The 25,240-nt window shown below is 49.9% G+C and overlaps 1 protein-coding gene and 1 long non-coding RNA gene across 3 annotated transcripts in view; one reads left to right on the top strand and one right to left on the bottom strand.

Moving 5' to 3' along the window:
* Positions 1–25,240, bottom strand: part of LOC133084442 (uncharacterized) — a 66,780-nt gene that overhangs the window by 6,131 nt on the left and 35,409 nt on the right. For both annotated transcript variants that reach the window (XR_009699442.1, XR_009699441.1), the window contains 3 exons: positions 22,863–22,985; positions 2,383–2,486; positions 420–588 (listed from right to left, as the gene is read on the bottom strand). This is a non-coding gene — a long non-coding RNA (uncharacterized LOC133084442). The remainder of the gene's footprint in view (positions 1–419; positions 589–2,382; positions 2,487–22,862; positions 22,986–25,240) is intronic.
* DDIT4 (DNA damage inducible transcript 4) lies at positions 16,677–18,820 on the top strand. The gene is made up of 3 exons (XM_061197464.1): positions 16,677–16,804; positions 16,929–17,184; positions 17,458–18,820. The coding sequence occupies exons 2-3, from the start codon at positions 16,989–16,991 to the stop codon at positions 17,949–17,951; spliced, it is 690 nt and encodes a 229-aa protein (XP_061053447.1). The 5' UTR covers positions 16,677–16,804; positions 16,929–16,988; the 3' UTR covers positions 17,952–18,820.

Raw genomic sequence — 25,240 nt, 5'->3', positions numbered from 1 at the left:
AAAGCTGCCAAGGGGGATGGGAAAGGCTTCAGTAATGAAGGCATGAGTGACCATGAGGGCCTGGGTTCAGCACCCACACCTCTCATTTTGGCACAGAGGCTCTCAGGGTAGGTACAAGTCATACCCAGGCACTGGGGACTCATCATGGTTAATATATAGTGAGGAGTAACTATATGTGGGGCATTGTGCCAAGCACTTCACACACATGATGTCATTTACTCACTGGGAGAGGGTGACAGAAAGGCCATGTGGGGCAGAAGAAGCCACCAAGGAATGGCAGGAAAGAATCCCATAGACTAAGAGCTGAAGGGCCTTAGCAACTGTATTCATTTGAGCTAGGGCTGCCGTAAGAGCCTACTAGGGCGGCCATAACAAAGTACACAGACTGAGCAGCTTAAACAGAAACTTAATAGTCTCACAGTTCTGAGGTCTAGAAGTCCAAGATGTCACCGTGGTTGGTTCCTGCTGGAGGCTGTGCAGGAAGGGATCTGTTCCAGGCCTCTCTCCTTGGCTTGTAGATGACCATCTTCTCCCAATGTCTCTTTACATCATCATCACTCTATGCATGTGTCCGTGTCCAAATTTCCCCTTTTTATAAAGATACCAGTCATGTTAGATTAGGGTTCACCCTACTGAACCTCACTTTAACTCAACTACCTCTATTGAGTTCTATCCCCAAATAAGATCACATTCTAAGGTACTGAAGTTAAGATTTCAACATGTAAATTTTGAGGAGGGACACAATTCCACCTGTAACAGCAATGATGTCTAACCAAATCCTCTACTTTTATAAATGAGGGTCTTGAAGCCTTGAGTAGGAAAGTGACTTGCACAGGGTCACACAGCAAATTGGAAAAACTGAGACTAGAACCCAGGTCTTTGGGGGCTGCAAGTTTTGTGCAGATTTCCCTGGAGTAGCAGCACTGCCAGCTTTGGGAAGCTCCTTCTCCAAGAAAGGAATCCCTGAGCTTGGATAAGTATGGGAAGCACCCAGTCGAATCTCTTTATAGGCATGGGGTGAGGACACACTAAAACTCTCTTACAAACCAATATTTGGAAAAAGACTCTGAAATGCCAGAGTGGAAGGAGCCCTATTAATGGAGCTTAATATAAGCACTGGGGTTTATTTTCAATGGCCAGGCCCCTCATTAAGGAGGCAGATATGTGGTGTGTTATAAAAGAAGAGCTTTGCTCCTTACTTGTAGCCCCCAGTAGCGCAGGGAGCCAGAGTACGGCTGGGTGCTGCTGGCTGCTCACAGACTCTCCCCGACTGTTTACTCTCTCTGGGCTTGTGTCTGCCTCAGGGCTGGCATCTGGCCTCCATACCTGGCCATTCTGCAATCAGTTGTGAGAACTCACTAAGAAAACTCTTTTGAAGGTCTCATGCAACGTGCAGGAGCAACATGGGTTTAAGAGCCTTGCTCTCGCAGCTTCAAAAATGAGGAGGCAAAAATTGAGATTGAATATAGTATGGAAGTGTGGGTGACACCAAACCGCAGATGAGTTGATAGGCTGCGGGGAAGGAAGTGAAAAGTTCACCTTGTCCTTCCCTGTAATGGAGGGCTGTTGGTTTTGCAGAGGTTTGCTTTTTAAAAATTTTTTCATTCAATAAAAATAGCTTGGTGGGACAACATATTATAGCATTCGTGGAAATAAAAACTAGGAACCACATCATAGGATGTTCTGCTCCAAGCTTGGCCCTGGTTCCCCAGGCAGCTCCCAGTTCCTTTTGATTTATGCAGCAGCCGTGGAGGCCCTCACCCCGTCCAAGGTGGGGCCTGGACTTCAGGGAGGAAGGGTGGAGGTGGTTCAGAGGCATCAGCTGTTTCCCTGCATGTGAGCCAAGACCCTCGCCTCGGCTAGAAACTCAGCTTTGTCCCCTGTGTCTGCCTTCCGCACTGTGAAAAGTTTCCATCACAAAGGGCTGATTCAGGAAACCAAGGTTAGAGGCAAACGGTCTTATTTGAAAATGGTGAAGGCCAGCCAGGCTTTGGGCTTCCTGCATTGATTGCTCTCCTGGGGCCTGGGACCAGCCCACCAGGGCGGGGCGGGCAGCTCTGCAGGTTACAGGATGTGAAAGTGGGGACTGAGGTTAGGAAAAAGAATAAAAGGCTAGGACCAGAACACACCCAGCAGAAGGCCATGTGCAGTTCTCCTCTTCAGGGTTTCCTGTGGGTACACTGAGAACATTGTGTTCTGGCTGTGAACTTACCCGGCTGAGCCGGCTCCAGACTCGGCCCCTGGGTCCTAGTGCTGCCTTTCACTAGCCTCAGCCTTAGGTCACCTGCACCGCGTAAAGCCCACTGAAGGACTCCAGGAGGCCACTTCCATTGTGCCCTCCCTACTGGGTGAGCTTCCAGTGACCAGACTGTGGGCACTTACCTTCCCATTCATCCTGAAGCATCTTCGACTTGCTTGGCACTGTCACGTAATAGCATCTCATGTTCCTCATGACAAAACCTCCTTCAGGTGACAAAACTGAGGCTCTGGGAAATTGGGAGGAACAACCAAGGTCAGTAATTCAAGGTTTTTGGACCCAGATCTCCTGACACTTTAGGGATAACTATTTAAAGACCAGCACTTCAAACCCTCGAAATGAATGTAAGCCTTTACCTTCAAAGTTTCTCTCCAGATGAATTTGACAGTAAGGTGATTTCTTAACGAATTCTCCAAAACAGCTAAAAGCTCTGGCATGTGGTGTAGAGCTGACCAGAGGAAACTGGAGAGCCCAGTGCTCTGTCTGCCCTGTGCCTCAGCTCCCTGGACCTGCCACCAGAAGCCTGTGTGCAGCCCCACACTAGGCCCGGATTGTTCTGGGCCCGGGTAGGGTCCTGAAACTCAGAGGCAGACGCTGGGCCCCAGCCCAAGTAGCCAAGAATCAATGGGCCAGGAGAGAGGGAAAGGGACTCAGGAAGGGGGTTGAACTCTCTGGTTAGAAGAGATTTTTGCAGTTTTTAAACTGGCTTCTGGATCATCAATTCCTCTACTAGATGGTGAGCCTCTTTTTCCAAGTCATCTTTGCATCCTATGGGTATGCTGGTCCTTGATAAACGGTTGTTGAACGACCTGAGTGGAAGTCACTCACCGGAAGGCCTTGCCTGTAGCCATGGATCACAGTCTTTCCCAACTGCACATTGAGCACCTACTGTGTACTAAGTAAGCAATGATTGATAAAGGGCACACAATTGCTAAAAACAAATGTACAAACAAAGGAAAGGCAGCCACGGTGTGTACCCCTCCTAGAGATCACAGTCTAGTGCAAAGAAAGGCATTCAATAAGCAAGAACAATCCCAAGGGTCCAGGGTTATCCTAGGTGGAGTCCAGAGTGCTGTGGGTGAGCACAGAGCAGGGAGACCTAAGAACATTGGGGGCCCAGGAAAGTCCTCGAGGGAGAGCTCTTCAAAGTGAGACCCGAAGGGAAGTTAGGAATTAGCCAGACAGAGGAGCCTGGGAAAGGGAGCTTCAAGCAAAGGTAACAGTGCTTATGAAGACCTGGAATTTAGAGATCAGGCGGCTCACTGATAGAACTGAGAAAAGTCTTCTATGTCTTCCGAACCCCACCAGTGGGAAATCTAGTTCTCACTCCAGGGGAGAACCCAGGCACTGTTATTGTCCGTAAAAAAGGAATCCTACTACTTCTCTGTGGGCTTCCCCTAGTCCCTAGACTCCAAACCAGAGGAATCCTAAAAGCTGACTGGGATATATCTTGAGGCAGGAAGGCCATGGGTGTGGCCAGAAGGGGCAGGTACTAGTCCAGGCATTGGGACCCTGGACTGAGATACTGGGAAGTCACTTCCGACCTCCCTCTGGACCTCAATTTCAGGCTTTATGTATTCTCAGTAGTTAGCCTGACATTTAGACCTTCCTGAACTAATGAATGACTGCAGTTTCCATCTGGGAAAAGACTTCTTCCAATGCTAAGATTCTGGGTTTGAGACCCACAGTCAGTCATTCCCAGGATTCTTTTGGCAACAGAAGTGCCATGAAAGGGAGGAGGACAGTGCCCAGCACACCCACAGCAAATGTTTGTTGAATGAATGACTGCTCTCCCTGAAGTCACTCTAAAAGCTCTGATGGATCCTTGCTTCTCTCAACAGCTGCTTTTTTTTTTTTAAAAGATTTATTGATTGATTGATTGATTGCTATGTTGGGTCTTCGTTTCTGTGCTAGGGCTTTCTCTAGTTGCGGCAAGCGGGGGCCACTCTTCATCGCGGTGTGCGGGCCTCTCACTACCATGGCCTCTCTTGTTGCGGAGCACAAGCTCCAGACGCGCAGGCTCAGCAGTTGTGGCTCACGGGCCTAGTTGCTCCGCGGCATGTGGGATCCTCCCAGACCAGGGCTCGAACCCGTGTCCCCTGCATTAGCAGGCAGATTCTCAACCACTGCACCACCAGGGAAGCCCTCAACAGCTGCTTTGATCTCCATTCACTCCTAACCCTGTGCAGTCATTATCACCCACCTACTTCATAGGCAGACATCAGATTTAGTTGTGAAAATAAACCCTAGATCTTGCCTTTAGTGCTCCATCCTAGGGGAAGAAGATGGAAGATGACTGCAGGAAGCTGAGAGGCAGTGTAAGGAAGAAAGAGAAAAGCCTAAGATGGTCAGAGTCTGAAAATCAGTGCACATTCTCACGTAACACTCCCTGTCTTAGAAAGCCCAAACCTGCCAAGGGCTCTGCCCCCTCCGGTGAACAGCTAGAACTCACCAGGGCTTGCTGGAAGAGCTCTGGAAATGGACAAGCGCTCCCTGAGCCACCACATTCCCTACTTGCCCTGAATCAGGCGCTATGGTAAGGGCAAGAGTTCCCAGCCGGGCACACCCTGAAATGCATTTTCCCTCTTCTGTGGGTTTCCAGGCTAGCCCGCAGAAGCCTGATTCATCCACAACCGCAGTGAAACATAGAATTAATTCCGGCTATACCCTGGGTGAGCTAGGCCATTATGGCAACCAAACCACTACTTACAGCATTATTTTGTTGGGAAAATGTGTTCTGAGCTCCAAGCAACCAAATTATAAGTGGGACATAGGCACACCCAGGTTCAAATCCCAGTTTTAACACTTCCTAACCATGTGGTCATGGGCAAGGCACCATCCTCCCCAGCCTCAGTTTCCTGCTTTGTAAAAGAATACCTCCTTGAGGAGGTTGGAGTGCTGACTGAATAGACCCCCATGAAAGTGCCCCATGGCCCAGGGCAGACGTCTCCCTCCTGCCTTTCACAGGCACTTTTGGAGGGAGACCTGGAGATATGACTCCAAACACAGTCCCTCTGAGGAGGGTTTACCCAGCTTGCATGGTGGCAGCATTACCACTGGACTCAGGCTCAGAGCAAGTGTTTCTGAGATAAATGAGCTGCTGTCTTAGAAATCACAGAACATTCCTCATCTTTGACCTTCTCCAGGCTTGTATTGGCTTCTCTGAGCCAAGAAACTTCTCCTGCCCCAACTCAGCTCCCTCTCTCCCAATCTCTCCATGAACAGCATTGTTCTGGTTTCCTTTGCTCCTGATCCGAGTCAGGGGCTTTGCCTCCAGAAGGGGCCAGAAGCCCTGGCCTTTCACCCAAGCCTGGACGTGAGACCACAAGAACAAGCAGCAGGAGGGCAGAGACCCAGGCGGCACCACCGTGCCCTGTGAAAGGCAGACTGCTCCTGCCGCCTTTGGCTTTGGCCCCTCCTTGCTCTGTTTGTTTCCAAGCTGCAGCCAGAACGGTCTGTACCCGAAGGATGGTGAAACAGCCAAGGAATCCGTAGGGTCCTAAAGGTCGACCTCCTTCCTTTCCTTGCCCTTGTTCCCAAAAGTTAAGGTTTCCTGGTCTTGGGCTCCTTGTCCCCTACCCAGGGTCACAGGCACTGTGGAGGTCAGTCATCTTGAATGAGCCTCCCCTACACTGCCCTGTGCTTCCCACGTTCCATTTCCACAGCCATCCTCACTTCTCCCCATTTGGAACCACAGAGCCTTCCCAGACCCTTCCCCCATCTGTCCAGGAGCTGCAGTACTTCTCACTGGGTCTCCACTGCTGCAGCCCAACCCCACCTCTGCAATAGCCAAAAAACAAAAACCTCTTGTGAAAGTAATATGAGCTCATGGTAAAAATCCAATTTCCAGGGCTTCCCTGGTGGCGCAGTGGTTGAGAATCCGCCTGCCAATGCAGGGGACATGGGTTCGAGCCCTGGTCCAGGAAGATCCCACATGCCGCGGAGCAACTAAGCCCGTGCGCCACAACTACTGAGCCTGTGCTCTGAAGCCCACGAGCCACAACTACAGAAAGCCCGTGCACAGCAACAAAGACCCAACACAGCCAAATAAATAAATTAATAAAATTAATTTTTTAAAAAAATCCAATTTCCAGTGTTTCTACAAAGTAAAATAAAGGTAACCTTACTTTTTAAGGAAAAAAAAAAAGGTATAAAGTGAAAAACTAAAAGCCTCTCCCACCCCTCCATCCCTCAGAGATAACCTCTGGGGGCAGTTTTTCCAGTACCCTTCTAGATGTTTTCTCTGCACATGTAAGTGTGTGTCTGCAGGGGAGTGTCCTCTGTTTTTCTTTCAAAATGCGATTAGAGGTTACAAATTGTTCTGCAACTTGTTCTTTTTGCCTAACAACGTATCGGGCATTTTTCCAAAACTGACCTCACTCTTTTTAACACCCACATAATACTCCATGATTTGGATGTACTATAGTTTATTTAACTGTTATCCTGCCACAGACACTCAAGGTGGTTTTTTTTTTCAGTTTTTTTCCATCACTATCTAACTGGTTCCTGGCCTCAGGTCTCAAACCTCTGATCTGCCTTCCACACCACTGCTTGATTGCAACACCAAGTCTGACTATCATTCCCAGCTCAGCTGTCTTCCTTGCGTTAGGGTTATTCACACGGTGTCTTATCTCCCCTCCTAGGTCTTAAGCTCAGGACAGGGTGTTTGCCTTGGAGGTCCTGACAAGGAGCACTAGGCCTGTCAACTCCGCAGTTTTTGAGCCAATCTCAGTGCTGCCCTGGAGAAGTAGAAGGAGGTTCTCAGGCCACATGGACACTCATTTTCTTTTTCATATATATGTGTTGGGAACTCTGGGGACCTGGCTTTGTGCAGGGCACTGGAGCTCTGGGATGAAACAGATACAGACCTTGGCAAGCTTACAGTTTAGTGGGAAAGACAGGCATTATACATCCACACAGATAAACACATGGATAATTACATATTGGATGAATGCTTTGAAAGGAAACAACAGAGGAGAAGGGATGGGGCCACCAAGAGAGAGGGCCAGTGAAGCCAGCAGACGATGGGATCTGGTTCCCATTCCAGGCCACTCCCCCTTTAACCTTCTCATCTGACAAGAAGGGAAATACCCCTTTCAGTTTTAACTTTCTGTGACAATAATACACGCTATCAGAGTTCAGGGGAAGTAGAGTTCCCCACTGCCTGATAGGGGTCAAGGGAGACTTCTCACTGACATCACATTGACCTTGAGTCACAGGCGAGCTCTACTTCCATTCGATTCTGGGCCAAATGCTTGTTGAGCGTATACCATATGTATCTAACATATAGAGGTTAGGGGTGTGTGTGTGTTGGGGGTACTTGTGGTGGTGGGTGTTTAAAGATTTAAAATAGGACCTCTGAAGGAGTTTACAAACTGATGGAGCATCAGACCCAGGATAGGATAATTTCAATATACATCAAGTGAGAAGAGAGCGACTCATCCACAGCTCTGGGAACTGAGCACTGGCTTCAAAGGCAAGCAGTTCTGGACTGGACTCCCTGGCCCTGCACTCCCCGGCCAGGGAACATGGAGCTTCCCAAGTGTGCTCAAAAGGGGCTCCTGGAGGGCCCTGAGCTGAGACAAGCTTGGAGTGTGAGTCAGAAGGAGCTAGAAGGGCATCTGGGAAAAGTAATCTGTGTGAAGATGGGAGCAAGCTGGAAGGGAAGACACTTGAGACCACAGAGGAAAAGCATCCCACGGGGCACAGGGCACCTGGACAAAGTCAATTATACCAGCCTGGAAAGAAAAATCCAAGCCAAAAAGAGCATTTTAAGGAGGGCAAGCAGCCCCCATTCTCCTCCCCAGGGGCCAAGGATTTCATGCCCTAGAGATGGCACCAGATGGGAGGAGACAGAAATCTGCTGTCACCTCTGCCAGTCTCACTTCCACGTCTATGTGTCTGCTTCTCTTTAGAGTGATTAAAAATACTGTAAATTATATGCTTACACTTTGTTGATGTTCTCTTTATGATCCACTGTACATGGCTGTATATATTTTGCACATCTACATACATATTACTGTGCAAAGTTGTATACACAAAGCCAGGCATACTGTACTTTATGGAAAATTTAAGAGCGTTTCAGAGGTAATTAGAACCATCTGTGATTTTCCCCTCCTGGCTTTGGGAGGGAGGTGCAGCTAGAGATAGTCAAGGGCCAGCCCTGGGGGTTTGTGAGGCCAAGGTAAGGAGCCAGACTTGCTCTAAAGGCAGTGGGGAGCTATTCAAAGGTTTGAGAGGGAGGCCTTAGTGAAGCTGAACAAAAGTAAAATAGAAAGTTCCAGGCTCTCCCTGTTTCTACTTAAGATAACAGAGTTACTTCCACAATCAAAGCAGGAAATCCCAAACCAGTTCTGTCCACAATTCATCTCTGCCTCAGTTTCCCCATCTGTGACGGGAAGCCTCACCTGCCATAGTATGGGGCTGCAGGACCACAGGTCAACTTTGGCAAGCAATGAGGCCCATTTAGGCCGGCCTGGGCAAAACCCAGGGACATTGTTGCCAAATCCGAATATCATTCCTGGCCTCCAAGGCTAACAAGCTCTGGACGTGGTGCATCCAGGTTCAGATCCCGTTCCTTGGGAAAAGAACTTGGTGAAGCTTCTGAAAGCCTATTGATGTCCTTCTTCCCTGGGCCAGAGACTCTTAAAACTTCCTGGGAGAATGAGGCAACACGCCTCATTGTGCAGCCCTCAGCAAATGCAGCAGCTGCACCGAGTGCTAAAGAAAAGCTCCCATAATAACCGTGTGTGATAATAAAAAGATAAAGAGGCAAATAGGTATGTAGGTCAGCTCAAAAATAGCCACCCATCCATTTGGCCTGGGTAACCATTTGTGCCAAGTAGGTCCAAAGGGTTTTCTTCCTTCCCCTCCCAAGCTAATCTTCCCTGCTTTTTCATAAGGCTGCCTTAAATAAAAGTCCCCGGAGGCTGCCCGGGCAGTTCGAACCTGCAGCCCTATAGGAGCAGGCACTGCTCCCGGCACTCCCTCCACCAAACAAATCCTGGGGTCAGAGGGCACAAGGGCTCTGCCTCTCTGACGTGGGTTCTTGGGCCTAAGTCAGGGTGTAGGGTGGTGACTCACAGACACTCCCCCGCCCACCCCCATAAGGTTCTGCGTGCACCCAGGACGCCTCCCCCACCCCAACAGAGACGGCTTTGTTAGCGGACCCGGCCCGAGGAGAGTTACTGCCTCAGGGTTGTGAGGGCCTCCTCAGCCTCTCCTCCCTCCCCTTCTCCCCGCTCTTCTGCCCTCCCCAGAAAGGCGCCGGCCGCTCGCCCTGCCCCCCACCCAGCAGCCCAACGACCATAGTGCTGAGCTCAGCATCTCCGCAGCCTGGCGGCCTTCCTCTCGGACGGTGGGAGGAGTCTCCTTCCTCCCAGGAGTGGGCGGGGTCAACGCTAGCCCCGCCCTTCTCCCCTGTCTCACTTTCCCTCCTTCCCCCCACCTCGTCCCCAAGACGCACGTTCTCCAAGTCACGTCCCCGCTCGTCCCAACACACACCAGGGGGTCCGTGGAGACAGACCCCCGCCCTCCCCAGTCAGCTGCTCAGCATCTGTCACCTCCCCTGCCCGGCTCCCCTGAAGGCGCACCTCGGCCGAAGGTGGGGGGCGGGAGGGGAGAGGAGAGGGAGCAGGGGGTCTTCCCTTCCCCCATCCCGGCTGGCCCCACTGCAGACCAGCCACAGCGGGGAAGTCAATTCAGCTCTTGTGTGCTCCTCTTCCCAGAGCAGAATCTAGAAATCTAGATTTTTTGTGTGTGTTTCTCTGCGTGTGATTTTTAAATACAAAAAGATTCAGCCGTAGCTTCCGGATTCCTACGCCAAAGTCTGTCCTTTGTGGGTTACAAACGGAACAGCTGGGGGCGGGGAGAGGCTCCTCTTTTGGCTCACCACTTCCCAGATGGGCCCTCCTGAGCTCTCAGGGAGGATACCTGGAGGGAGGATGTGACAGAATCAGTGTCACTTCTGGGCTTGCGGTTGTCTAGCTGAAGGGGACCCCATGGCGACAGTGAGCTTTGCCATTGAGTCAGCACTGCTGGGCCCTGCTGAATTCTGCAGGGGAAGGAAGAGCCTCATCAGATAAAAAAAAAGAGCCAAACCAGCAGAGAAAGTTTTTTGTCAGTAGCTCCATATCGACTCCAGGTGTTCACTCCACCTGTTCTACACCACCGCTCCCCAACATGTACTGCCCCCCTTCCCAGCCATACAGTTCCTCTGGCTCACAACTAAGTGACAGGAGCTTGGAATCATGGAAATCAGCCTAGATCTAGAGTCACGGCTCCAGCCTGCTGACTGGCTATGTGACCTTAGGCAAGTCCCTGCACCTATCCGAACCTGTTTTCTTACCTGTAAAATGGCACTGATGAGGCCTGTCTCATCTACGCTATGCAAATGTAAGCCTGGATTCAGGCTGTCCCCACAGTAGCAGCTTCTGATCATCCTTGTCATCCCCCCACCCCCGCCTTGATGAACAAAGCTCATCCTGACCCTGCCTCCCCCCCTTTGATATATGGCAATTGGAAACCCTCAAAAAGCAAGAACGCTGAAAGGGCTGGAACTGGGACGTCTGTTTCTACCTTCTCTGGCAGGCCTCCTCCAGATGGTCCACCACCCTATGGGCTGCCCTCCACCCCGGGAGTTTTAGAAAAGGGGCTCCATAGAACTTAAATCTTTTTTTCTTTGTTATGATCTTTGTGGAGGTTGAATAGGCCTTTGAGATTCTCTAGTTCTGGGTTTTCAAAACTGGGGTATGAAAATCCCAACAGTGTCTGAAGCCACAGGATAAACGCAGTGTATCTTTTTGTTAACAAGGGTTTTTTGGGGGCAGGGTAGATTAAGTAATTGAAGTATTAAGTCATTTTAAAGTTTGCTACTGAAATTAACACAAATTCCCACACACGGATAAAATATATAATAGAATGCAAGATTGCATTATTTGTAATAAAAATAATAAAATAAAATAATAATTTGTAATGAAAATACTGGATTTCAAAGACACATTACGCTTCCTAGGTGCTGCTTCAGGCCACAGCTCGGAACCCTATTCATCTTTAGCAGCCAAATAGCCAAATAGCCTGAACTCAGGTCAGCTGACTCCCGTCCCCTCACGGGGCCTGGGCTTGCCTCGGAAAGCCAGTTAGCCTAGGCTTTGGGTACTAACTGGAGAGGGGTGTTACCTCAGCCTCCCTCCACTTCACTGTTTTCTTCCCTCATAAGAGTTCAGAAGCTAGCATGGAAGAGGGATTCTGAGAAGCTGGCCAAAAGCTGACCCCGCAGATGGGATTCCTTCCTAAGAGGCAGTCCAGTGTGTTAGTGAGAAAAGAGAGACAGTGCCCTGGAATCTGGATCCCTAGGACAACTCTGGCTGCGGGGGAGATGAGGTGGGGGAGCAGTGGAGGTCTGGCAGGCCATCGTGCCTTTCACTACTGCAGGGGTAACCTGAGCTCTGGCAGGATACTCAGGCTACCCTCCTAGCTCCACCTTTGTCATAGTGGTTTAACAAGCCAGCCCTTGGTGGGGTTCCTTCTGCCCTTTGCCCTGTCCCCAGAGGAAATGACTTCTTGTGAAACCTAGGAGCCCATTAGAACTGGCTGGCTGTGAGCTCACCATTACCACATGTGGGCCTAGTCTCCACAGCTGTGTGCCATCTCACCCGCCCTGAACCCACCCCCCAACCCACAGAGAGGCTGGGAAGCCAACCCAGCGTTCCTTCCAAGGCCTACCTTTCTTCCTGACAGGTCAGTCTGCAGACATCCCAACTAAAGATGAGCATCAGGACCGCCCAGAGAGCTTTGTACAAAAGGGACCCATCCAGACCTACCAAATCAGAATGGGGATTGGGGAGGTGGGCTTCAAGCTCCACAGAAGATTCTAATTATCAATCAGGCTAGAAAGCCACTAGTTGATGGTAGGATTACAGGGCACTCACTCTGGACCTCAATTTGCTTTTCTGTAGAATGGCATTATATTCATTCCTTCGGGTGTAAGTAGATAATATAATTCAAAAGCTTCTTTGAAAGGCTGCACAATACAATGTACTGTTAGTATATCCATTTCAAAAAGTAGCTTCACTTGCAAAAAGATTCCCCACTGAATTTTTAATTCTCCATCCAATAACACAGTCAAAATCCTGCTAAAGCCCTCAGCTGTCAACAGCTTTTCACAGCCTTCCTAGCAAACCAGGTGCTATTTTGACCAAGTTGTTTGTTGTTTTTCAAGTAAAAAAGCCACAGGAGTCCTGGGAACACTTTTGCTGGCTTCATTGTCCCCACGTGCCACCACCACTCCATCCTCTCCCCACCACCCGGGCTCCTCCTGCCGCCTCCACTCCCCTCAATGACACGTTTCCAAAGGGCTGTGGAGGCACCCCAAGCAGAGCTGCGCAGGCATGCTGGCTGGCCTTCAGGGGTTCCCATCCTGAATTCTGGGGTTCCCAGAAACACACCCCCACCCCAAGATCTGGTTTAACTCCCCAAACCCGACTGGGGCAACTTGCCAGACTGAGGTCCTGGGAACCGGTGCACAGGACAGAAACCGCCAGAACAGGGAGGGGCAAGTGGCCTGGAGTGTGTGCTCACTGACTTGAAATTGCAGGCTGCTGTGGGTCCTACGGGAAGACAGCAGAGCCTGGGAAGAGGCAGAGCTTCTGCACAGGCATGGCTCTGGCCACAGAGACTGGGACATGGGGCCTGGTTACCAACTCCAGAGGCCTGAGTCACTGGGGACATGACACTAGCCCACTCCTGCTGGGAGTTCAGCCATCTCCCCATCAGGGTCATCTTGATGCAGATTCCATGTTGCACACTGTGTCTATGTTAGGAGTGCTTTCCCCAGAAGACACATGTAAATGCACAGACTCGAATGGTAATGGTGCCCTCTGGAGTTGTGCAAAGGGGCATCCCTACTCCCACCAACAAGGGAATATAAACTTCAAAAGTATTTTGAGGAGAGTGACTGCTTGGTGAGTTCAGGGTCTCCTTTGGGATGATAAAGATGTTTTGGAATAGATAGAGGTGGTGGTTGCACAACATTGTGGATGTACTAAATGCCACTGACTTGTTCACTTTAAAAAGTTTAATTTTACATGTGAATTTCATCTCAATAAAAAAAATTCTGAGTATTTTAAGGCACTTGAAGGGAAAGTACTAATTGCTTTAAAAGATTTCCCACAAGTCAGCTCTCTGCACAATGCACCTCTATCCCCAACTTCCTGGGGTTGCTGACTATACTCCAACTGGAAGAATTAGGTTGCCTTAGAAGCCCACTTCCTGACCTGAGCTGAGGAAGAAGGGAGATATTCAGATACATCCAACACTCTTGGCAGCACTTGTCAGAAAGGGGATAGAAAGGTAGCATGGAGTTCTTCTGAAGGCTCACCCCAAAGGCCACCCAGATCCTGAGAATCCAGATGTAGGTCTGCAGTTCTGGGAAAATCCACCTTCTTGCTTTATCCATTCATTCATTTATTCATCCAAGGAATATTCACTGCGACTCTACTATGTGCTAGCCACTGGAAGTTAAGAAGAGTAGAACTCCACCCTCAGGAAGCTCATAGTCCGGTGAGAAGACTAAAGTGGAAACAGTTATTAACAGAGATGTGCATGGGGTGTGAGGATGACCTGAGGAGGGGCACCTAAGGGATGGTGTATTGGGTTGGGCACTGGGGAAGGCTTCCTGGAGGAAGGGATGCCACAGCTGGGTCTCCAAGGCTGCTGGCGGGAACATGTCCAGGCAAGCCTGACCTGCAGCCAGCCTAAGCCTGACGGGGAGAGAAGCAAATGCAGGGTTCATAGGATCTTTGAAGGATTTGAAGAGGCCTGGCTCAGAGGCTAGGAGATGGAGCTGCCTCCTCCTTGCAAGTACCACTTTTGGGACCGCCCCATCCCATCTTCAATGCAGAGACAGGTGTGTGAGATGGTAACCATGTCTTTCCAGCCCCAGCCATGTGGAAGGGATCCTGCCCTTCACCTCACAGGATGAACCATGACCCTCCACCCTAGCTCCTCGGAGGGGCTAACAGTTAGGAAACTCCCCTTCTATATCCAAAGGTTCTCCTGACAGACAATGATATGGGGCTTTGCCCCCCTCCTTCATAGGGGTGAAGAGTTTCAGTGGGGAAGCCATTTAGCCCTCCACCCTCATCCCTCTGCAGCCAGGCCTCCTAGCAGGTGGTTGTTTACCCTATAGCCCACTCTCTCCTCTGGGAAAAACCTCCAGGGTTAAGACTGCCTGTCCTTTTTTGAAAATGATGAGACAACAACATTAATGGATTTCTTTTGAAAAGAAACAAAATTACCCAGTGCCCATTAACATAGCCCTTCCCCATTATAAAAAGCTGTTTTATTAACAGAATGAGACAGTGAATGAAAAAAGCTGCTTAGCACACTGCTTCCGTGATGGCTACTTATTGAATGAATGAATGATTCCTAGTGAACTGACCTTTCCAAAATGGCACTGGATTCTTTTGCTTCTGAAACCTCTATTTAAAAACCTCTATTTTTCTTAGATTAGTGTTCCACATTTTTCTGAATTATTTTTTCCTGCGGGGTCAGCGGAGAGAGAGAGAAGAAAAACACCCTAAGTCTATAGCCTGCTGTCTCAGATGTCCCCAGCCCAGTCAGCCTGGGAGGAGTGAATGGTCTTGATGGATTAATTCCCTGATCTTCAGTCCTGACAGAAAGACACACCCATACAGGTCACCCCAACTCTTTCCTTCCCACCTCAGTAAAGGGTGATTTCAAGAGGATGTCATCTACCCTCAGTCCTCCAAGCACTTCACCTAATTGCCAAGACCTGGTGTCTTTAAGGTTCCCAGCAAGTGACTAGAGCTTGGAGGATAGGTAGAAAGGGCCAGTGTTCAGGCCTTGAAAGCCCCAGCAGCTAACAGACTATTCTATTCTGCAGCAGTCTTTAAGATATCTCCTAATCTGAGTCGTCTAATTTATTTTTTATCCATAAATTTGTCTCCAGAGATGGTTCTCCCATCTGGAAAAAGGGGATGGGGTGCAGGGCTTGATTCTGGTCGTTTACAGTTCTAAGTCTTGGTTTGCCCGGAAGGCCCACGGGTCAGCCTTTTTGTTTTTTTTTTTAATGCGAGGGGGTGTGGATGGCAGCGGCCCGGACTCTTCCGGCGGCAAGTGTCTTCGGTCACGCGCAAGTCTGCCCCGAGGCGACGCCCGCCAGTCTGATCTGGTTAGGCTCTGGCCCGCCCAGGGACGGGAGCGTCTGATGTAAGTTTGGTTCTCTCTTCCATCAGGATCCTGTGACCCAGATTGATATATCTTTAAATAAATAAAGGTCGAATCCGTCCGAACCCCTTCCCACCTTCAGCAATCTCTGTCAGTCTTCGAGCACCGCCGTCGGGTCACATTTTCTGTGGCCCCTCCTGAATGACGAAACAGGGGATAGCGATTTCACTCCGGGGCTTTTCCGGAGATCTAGGTCTTCGGTCCTGATGCAACTCTCCGGCTCTTTTACACAAAGCGTTTTGGCGGAGAGGGGCGCTAGGACCCGGCGGACGCCCGGGGCCTCTCGGCCGCAGCGGGCGAGGGAGGCACAGCCGCACCTCTGTCCGTCCTTACGGCCGGCGGGTGGGTCAGTATGTCCCTCTGATATGGGTCCCAGCTCCCAGCTCCAGAACCAAGTGCTAGGAACCGAGGCCCATCAATACTCTTTTAACCACGTTTCCCGAACCCCCTCCTTGGAGGCAGCTGGAGGCTGGGAGCGGAGCTCCCCCCCAATTAATCCATCCCCTGGGGCTGTAGAGTAACAAGCGGGCGGGCAGGTGGGGCCGCCGGGAAGAGGGAGCACGGTGCCCGGAGCTGCCCAGTCTTTGGACCCCACCCCCATAACCCGACCCTTCGTAAGGCAGGGTTAGCGTGGGGTACGTGCGCGAGGGCCGGTGGATTAACGTCTGCTCCCCGCGCCGCAGTCCCACTGGCATCCACTTGTGCGCCCAGTTGTGCCCAGAGTTCGCAGGCTCTCAGACGCTGGGGGCAACCGTTTTCCCTGCTTGTTGCCCCCCTCAAGTTCCCCTGCCTCTTCCCCCGCGCGGCCGCGGCCTACTCCCTCCCCCAGCAATACGACCCTATAATAAACAAGTCTTTCCTAGATCCTCCCCTGCCGCGCCGCGAGCGCCCTCGGGGACCTTGGCAGCTGCAGCCGCCGCGGATCCCTTTCCAGAAAGGGGGCGTGGCCGCGGCTCGCGGGTTTGGCCGGGTGCTTTCTGGGGCCCAAGGGGGCGGGGCCAGGCGGCTGTCACCGGGCAGGAGAGAACGTTGCGAACGTGCGCCCAGAGTCCATTGGTCGAGGTGGGCCACACTCCCGGGTCTGGATTGGGCCGCGGCGCGGAAGGGGTGTGGCCTCTCCGCGCTAGTCCTTATAGGTCTCTCTGCTCTGGTGCTAGGGACCGCGGCAGGCCGAGGGGGAGGTGCGGGTTGGGAGAAGGGACAGGTCTGGGCAGAGCTCGGGGGTTGGCACCAGTTCGCGCACTCATTCAAGCGGGAGTACGCACTTGTCCCAGCAGTTCTAGCTGACCGCAGTAGCTGGTGAGTGTCCCTTCTGTGTGTGCTGATCGCTGCGCGGAGAAGCCTCAGCCGTGGGGGTCCTAGCGCTCTCAGTCTGGAGCAGCCCCCAGACTGACGCCGGGCCCGCGCCGCTCTTGTCTTACAGGGTCTTCTGCGCTCCAGCACCCTGAGCTCATCTGCAAACGTCCTGGCGTCCGTCCTCACCATGCCTAGCCTTTGGGATCGCTTCTCGTCGTCCTCTTCGTCCTCGTCCTTGTCCCGAACTCCCAACCCAGATCAGCCGCCACGCTCAGCCTGGGGGTCGGCGGCCCGAGAAGAGACACTCGGCCGCTGCGCGAGCCTGGAGAGCTCGGACTGCGAGTCCCTGGACAGCAGCAACAGTGGCTTCGGGCCGGAGGAAGGTAAGCCGTGTGCGGGAGCTGGACGCGAATAGAGGGGCGGGGGAGGTGAGAAAGCACCGCGCTGGAAGGAGTCAAAAGCCACCTTGGCTTCCTATCCCATCAGAATCCGGATTGTGGAAGGAGGCGGGCAGAGGAGGGGGATTGAAGTATAGGGTACGAGAGGGGGGCGGAAACTGAGGCACAGAGTGGGAAGGAGTGCTGGTTTCTTAGCGAAACAGCATCTCCCCGTTCGGAGCTGCTCTAACTCCCTCCCCTACGTGCTTTCCCTTGCAGATTCTTCATACCTGGATGGGGTGTCCCTGCCCGACTTCGAGCTGCTCAGCGATCCCGAGGATGAGCACCTGTGTGCCAGCCTGATGCAGCTGCTGCAGGAGAGCCTGGCCCAGGCACGGCTGGGCTCGCGGCGCCCCGCGCGCCTGCTGATGCCCGGCCAGCTGGTGAGCCAGGTGGGCAAAGAACTACTGCGCCTGGCCTACAGCGAGCCGTGCGGCCTGCGGGGGGCGCTGCTAGACGTCTGCGTAGAGCAGGGCAAGAGCTGCCACAGCGTGGGTCAACTGGCTCTCGACCCTAGCCTTGTGCCCACCTTCCAGCTGACCCTCGTGCTGCGCCTGGACTCACGCCTCTGGCCCAAGATCCAGGGGTTGTTTAGCTCCGCCAACTCTCCCTTCGTCCCTGGCTTCAGCCAGTCCCTGACGCTGAGCACGGGCTTCCGAGTAATCAAGAAGAAGCTGTACAGCTCAGAGCAGCTGCTCATTGAGGAGTGTTGAACTTGGGCCTGAGGGGGCAATACTGACCCCATGACAGAGACAGTTGAACTTTTGGGGTGGACATTGGCAGTCAGAAGCTGAGGGACTGATGTCTGTCATTAGAAAACTGACAACAGCCACCTGCGGGGAGGAAGGTCAAGGTGAGGGGAACACGGTGTTTCCCTAGGAAGCTCACTGAGGTGTGGACAGGTGGCTCCCACTTGGGCTCACACGCCGCCCCTCAGTACTGTAGCATGAAACAAAGGCTTAGGGGCCAACCAGGCTTCTGGCTGGATGTGTATGTAGCATGTACCTTATTATTTTTATTGTTACTGACAGTTAAGACAACAGTGGTGTGACAGAGCCATGAGAGCAGCTGGGCTGCACTGGCATCTGCAAGGGATGTGTGCTCACGGCAGCCGGCTCTGGTGGGAGGGGGGAGGTCATTGAGGTGGTTTGTGTATCTCATGGTCTGAAGGGACCAAATGTTTGTTCTTTGTTGTTTTTGTATCTTTTTTTTTTTTTTTGATTGGAGCTTCACTACTGACCTGTTCTAGGCAGCTATCTTACAGACGCATGAATGTAAGAGGAGGAGAAGGGGTGGGTGTTGGGATCACTTGGGGATCTTTGACACTTGAAGAAAAAATACACCTGGGAGCTGCGTGTGGCCCATCCCCGGATGTGTAGTGAAGGGTTGAACTGTGAGGGGATGGGGCTGATTGGGGTGGGGGCTGGAACCCCTCCCCCAGAGGAGTACCATCTGGGTCTTCCATCTAGAACTGTTTACATGAAGATACTCACTGTTCATGAATACACTTGATGTTCAAGTATTAAGACCTATGCAATATTTTTTACTTTTCTAATAAAAAAAAAAAACATGTTTGTTAAAACGGTTGTGTCTCATCAGTGCCATGAAATAAAAGGGAGGGGGATGGGTGCTGGAAAAGGTGGGTTTCATCACACTCTGGTGCAGCTGTGTGTTTCTCTGTCCCTTTCTGGGGCTGCCTGCCAGCTTGGTAATGGAGGTATGTAGACTGAGTGCCATCTGTGTCAAGAACGCAGGCTCCCTTGGCTCTGCTGGCTGAGGCTACCAAGGGAAAGCACTGGAAAGCCCTGGAAGATAGGGAGTGAGTCAGACCTCTCAGAGCCACAGTCCCAGTAGAAAGAGCTCACCTAGCTGCCCTGGGTTAGAAGGGCCTGGTACAAAGGACTCCTGAGCCCAAGGTCCTTACAGGCACTTAAAGGACTGCAAGAGGCTTTTTTCCTTGTGAAAAAAGGCACAGTTCTATTTGTTCTGCAGTGAAAATTACACATTTTATCTCTGGATATGAAAAGGCTAGGGAGCAGGAGCACTAAGAAATGGAGTTTGAAAAAGACTTAACTGGGTTCAAGCCTCTGACTAGACAAGGAACCTAGGGCTCAGAGAGGGGCATGACCTGCCAGGCAGGAGCAAAATACACAACATATGTAGGAGGTGTGGTGAGGGCTTCAAGAGCCAGGGGACTACAGGCCTGTCTTCATGAATGTTCTCGGTGACCTGGACTCATTGCACTCTCTGGGCCCCAATTTCATTATCGGTGAAATTGGGATTGGGCCAGATGAAGGCCAAGGCCCTTCCCACTCCTCCCTCCCAGTGACTCTCGGCCAGTCCTCCCACACCAGCCTCTGGAGAGTTGTTATCTCCCTTGTTTCTCTTCCTGGTCTCAGACAGGCCTTGTTTGCCCAACTGTAAAACAGTAGTTCTTCCACTTGATTGTATACTCAAATCTCTTGGGGCCTGAATTAAACACAGATCTCCCTGCCTTGGAGGAGATTCTGACCACATGTGTCTGGGGCAGGGCCCCAGGAATCTGCATTTTCATCCAGGATCCTGACACAGGGTCTTGAACTTTGGGATGGTTTAGAAGACTCGCATCTCTTTGGTAGAATGGAATGACTTATTCCCCAAAATGAATGAACTGTTTAGAACTAGATTTGAAAATGGTAGTAACAAGGAAGAGGGTGCCCAGAGTAGTTTTAAGAGCCCTTACTTCTTAGCACATCCTCCTAATAGCTACCCTGGGAGGGGTGGGTGGGACGGGGGTTAGTGAAGTTTTACAGGTTAGTAAACAGAGGCCCAAGCCCTTGAATGACGGTCTTCTTCTGACCATGGCTGACCTTGCCCGCTCTCAGCCCCTCAGGGTGGAGCTGAGAGTGAAGCAGGCTCAGCACTTGGGTGGTATCTGGGGGCACTTTCCCGGGAATTGAGATCAGGGCCAATGCTCATGGCTGTGCTTCCCTGACCCCCAAAGAGGAAAACAAAAAGCTGTGTCTGGCTCCAGAACAGAGAGTCTCATTGGTGTTTGGAGGCAAGAGCTAGATGGGGAGGTAAGCATTAACCCTCTCCTAGACCGGGAAGCAGCAAGCACCCTCAGCTCCTTCTCTTAATAATTTGTCTTTAATTTTTGTCAATTTGATTACTATGTGTCTTGGTGTGTTTCTCCTTGGGTTTATCCTGCCTGGGACTCTCTGCGCTTCCTGGACTTGGATGGCTATTTCCTTTCCCATGTTAGGGAAGTTTTCGACTATAATCTCTTCAAATATTTTCTCAGGTCCTTTCTCTCTCTCTTCTCCTTCTGGGACCCCTATAATGCGAATGTTGGTGCATTTAATGTTGTCCCAGAGGTCTCTTAGGCTGTCTTCATTTCTTTTCATTCTTTTTTCTTTATTCTGTCCCATGGCAGTGATTTCCACCATTCTGTCTTCCAGGTCACTTATCTGTTCTTCTGCCTCAGTTATTCTGCTATTGATTCCTTCTAGTGTATTTTTCATTTCATTTATTGTACTGTTCATCTCTGTTTGTTCTTTAATTCTTCTAGGTCTTTGTTAAACATTTCTTGCATCTTCTCGATCCTCCATTCTTTTTCTGAGGTCCTGGATCATCTTCACTATCATTATTCTGAATTCTTTTTCTGGAAGGTTGCCTATCTCCACTTCATTTAGTTGTTTTTCTGGTGTTTTATCTTGTTCCTTCAACTGGGACATAGTCCTCTGCCTTTTCATTTTGTCTATCTTTCTGTGATTGTGGTTTTCGTTCCATGGGCTGCAGAACTGTAGTTCTTCTTGCTTCTGCTCCTAAGCTCCTTCTCTTAGATGGTCAGATTGAGGCTGGAGGAAAACTTGGGTTCCCAAGAAGTCTCAGCTAAGATGCCCTTTTCTGAGGCCAGACTGCCTTTCCTCATCCTCACAGGGCTTGAAAATCCCCCCAAATAGGACAGAAAGACCCCAGGTTAGGGCTCTTAGGTCTCCTAAGATGTGGCAGGGAGCTTTGTCCTAGGTATTGGGCTCTTGAAGAGAAGATGGAACAGGCTCCCTTGTTGCTAAGACTGAAAGCTAATAAAGCGTATGAGACTTCCACATAAAATCCAATTTTGGAAAATGCTTTCAGAAATTGTTCTATTTAGCCTATAAAATTTGTATTGATTCCCTCCCTTTGTATAGGATTCCCTCCCTTAGTTCTATTTCCCACCCCAACAGAATACTACTGGAGAACCTACCATAGCTCCCTATTATCAGATTCCACTGTATGCCTTTGAAGACCTTTGGTATCAGGCCCTATTCACCCCACCCAGGCTGACAGCCTCTACCACTCTCTACCACTCCCCTGGCCTGTCCCCTCCTCTAGCCCCAGACTCTGCTCATTCCAGTGCCCTCCACCAGGGATGTGATCCCTCTCTCTTGCCTGAAAACCCTGCCCTTCCTTTAAGGCCCAGAGCAAGTTCCAGCCCTTTTATGACTCCCCTCTGCCTCGCCCAGCCTCATCCTTCACAATTGCAGTGTAGAAAATTCAGCAGTTGGGCTTCCCTGGTGGCACAGTGGTTGAGAATCTGCCTGCCAATGCAGGGGACACGGGTTCGAGCCCTGGTCTGGGAAGATCCCACATGCCGCGGAGCAACTAAGCCCGTGAGCCACAACTACTGAGCCTGCGCATCTGGAGCCTGTGCCCCGCAACAAGAGAGGCCGCGACAGTGAAAGGCCCGCGCACCGCGATGAAGAGTGGCCCCCGCTTGCCACAACTAGAGAAAGCCCTCGCACAGAAACGAAGACCCAACACAGCCAAAAATAAATAAATAAATTTGTAAAAAAAAAAGAAAAGATAATTCAGCAGTTTTCCAATCTCACTGTATGTACTTGTTTTGTATCCCACTCCTGGGTTCCCTTCAAGCCTGGCTGTCAGACTGCTTGATCATCTCCCTCTCCCTGGGCTCAGACAACACAAGATTCCCCCACCAGCCTCAGACTCTAGGCTAAGCAGAGAGGAGGGCAGGGTAGAAACACTTCATTGTTTTACTCTGCCTGCCACCTAGTTTAGAGGAATACAGAGGTCCTAGAAGGGAAGTGGTGTCTTAATGCGTAAGACCACCATGCAGTAGAGTTAGTGAAATCTGGATTCAAATCCTGGCTCAGACATTTCTTAGCCGATGACCTTGAGCAAGTCACCTTCAGTTTCTTTTCTGTAAAATGGGGATAATAGTGAGGAAATGATGTATTCAATATATAAAGGTATAACTGGAGTTCACCACTGGCAGAGGAAGCCAGTGGCTGGGCAAGAGATGGGGGGCCTGGGCTGCGGTGGAGCAGGCACCCTGTGATAGGGACCACCTTTGACTGCCTCACCTCTGGTCCGCCTTTCCTCTAACGTTCAAAAGTCATCATCTTAACAACAGTCACGTCAATATGTAACCTTAATAAATTCTGGTAAAAAACATCACTGTGAGCTAATGTGCTCAGACTGCTTCACTTCTAAGCGGTATTTCCCTAAGCCCAGTGTATATTAAGCACCCTAGATAAGGTTCCTTTAATTCTACCTCATGTTTCAGAAGGAAATTTGAAGGCTCAAAGTGGCTCAATGAGCAGGGCTGCAGGGCTAAGATGGGAAGTGTGGTCTCCTACCTCCTGGGCCTTTCACTCAATCCACTGAGCTCTCCTGGTTCCTCAGTTAAGGTGTCCTGGTCAGCCTCATCCTGCTTTCACTGCTGGAGGTGGCCAGTGCTGCGGGGGCAGCCCAGTGGAAGGCTGAGGAAACATGAGGAACAGAAACCAGTCCTAAGTAATAGATTATTACAGGACTCAGTAATTATCCTGAAAAGGGGGCTCTTTATGAAGGAATCACAAATTAGAAAACAGCCCATTAAACCCAGACACATCCACGCAGGGGCCCAGCTGGGGAGTCTCCATCTCAGTCCCAACAATGGGCATCTGCATGGAAACATCCGTGGCCATGTGGTACTGATGGCTCTGAGGGCAGACACTGATAGACTGTCACTTGATTACTGCATTCATTCATTCAACCTATATATAATTAAATGGGTCCATGGAGCTGCTAGAGAAAGCCAAAGTAAGTGGGAACCCATAAGAAGCTGATGTCAAAATCAAAATTCTCTCTCTTTCTCTTTCACACACGATCCCACATAATCACAGACATACATTTACAAGCAAAACTGTGGGGCATAAGAAAAAAGAGAAAATGGGCACACACTCAATTTTCCCTATCCCTAACTTCCCAGGGGAAAAAAAAATCTAAAAATATAGAAGGATTTTTAAATTTTTATTTTATTTATTTTTGGCTGCATCGGGTCTTAGTTGCAGCACGCAGGATCTTCGTTGAGGCATGTGGGATCTTTCGTTGTGGTGTGCGGGCTTCCCTCTAGCTGTGACGTGCAGGTTTTCTCTTCTCTAGTTGTGGCGCACAGGCTCCAGGGCGCCTGGGCTCTGTAGTTGTGGTGCATGGGTTCCAGAGCGCGTGGGCTCTGTAGTTTGCGGCTGGCGGGCTCTAGTTGAGGTGCACAAGCTCAGTAGTTGTGGCACGTGGGCTTAGTTGCCCGGCGGCATGTGGGATCTTAGTTCCTCGAACCTATGTCCTCTGCATTGGAAGGCGGATTCTTTACCACAGGACCACCAGGGAAGTCCCAATACAGAAGGATTAAAAGTATATAAGATAAAACTAATTAAACTGTATACTTAAAATGGTGAATTTTATTGAACGTAAATTATACCTTAATACCAGAATTTTTTTAAAGTATATATACACAAAAATTAAAGTGGATCACAGTCCTAAATGGAAGAACTAAACTATAAAAACTCTTAGAAGAAAATATAGGAGTAAATATTCATGATCTTGGATTAGGCAATGATTTCTTAGATATGACACCAAAAATACAAGTTTAAAAGAAGATCAACAAGTTGGACTTTATAAAATTTTAAAACATTTGTGCTCCAAAGGACATAATCAAGAAAGTAAGAAGACAGCCCACAGACAGGGAGAAAGTATTTTGCAAATCATATATAAGATAAGTGATTTTCACCTAGCATATATAAAGAACTCCTGCAACTTAATTAAAAAATGAGCAAAAGATTTGAATAGACATTTCTTCGAAGAAGATATACAGGGACTTCCCAGGTGGCACAGTGGTTAAGAATCTGCCTGCCAATGCAGGGGACAGGGGTTCGATCCCTGGTCTGGGAAGATCCCACATGCCTCTGAGCAACTAAGCCTGTGAGCCACAACTACTGAGCCCACACACCACAACTACTGAAGCCCACGCACCCTAGAGCCCATGCTCCGCAACAAGAGAAGCCACCGCAATGAGAAGCCCATGCACCGCAACGAAGAGTAGCCCCGGCTCACCACAACTAGAGAAAGCCCACTCGCAGTGACGAAGACCCAATGCAGCAAAAAAAAAAAAAAAAAAAAAACTTATGGAAAAAAATTTTTTTAAAGATATACAAGTGCCCTATAAGCATTTATGAAAAGATGTTTAACATTACTGGTCAGTAGGGAAATGTAAATCAGCGCTACAGTGGGATACCATTTCATACTACCAGAGTGGCTATAATCAAAGAGGTGGATAAGAACAAGTATTGGCAAGGATGTGGAAAAACTGGCACCCTCATACATTGCTGGAGGGATTGTAAAATGGTAGAGCCATTTTGGAAAGTGGTTTGGTAGTTCCTCATAATGTTAAACATGCAGTTACCATATGACCCAGCAATTCCACTTCTCAGTATATACCCAAGAGAAATGAAAACATATGTCCACACAAAAACTTATATATGAATTTTCATAGCAGCATTATTCATAATATCGAAGTGGAAACAACCAAAATGTCCATCAACAGACGAATGGATAAACAAAACATGATATATCCATCTAACAGAAAATTATTTGTCAATAAAAAGAAATGAATAATCCATGCTACCACATTTGATGGGCCTCAAAAACGTTATGCTAAGTGAAAGAAGCAAATCACAAAAGACCACATATTGTATGA

The sequence above is a fragment of the Eubalaena glacialis genome, chromosome 1, assembly GCF_028564815.1.
Source record: "Eubalaena glacialis isolate mEubGla1 chromosome 1, mEubGla1.1.hap2.+ XY, whole genome shotgun sequence".
NCBI classification, from domain to species: domain Eukaryota; kingdom Metazoa; phylum Chordata; class Mammalia; order Artiodactyla; family Balaenidae; genus Eubalaena; species Eubalaena glacialis.
This window is presented reverse-complemented; position numbering and strand designations above follow the sequence as displayed.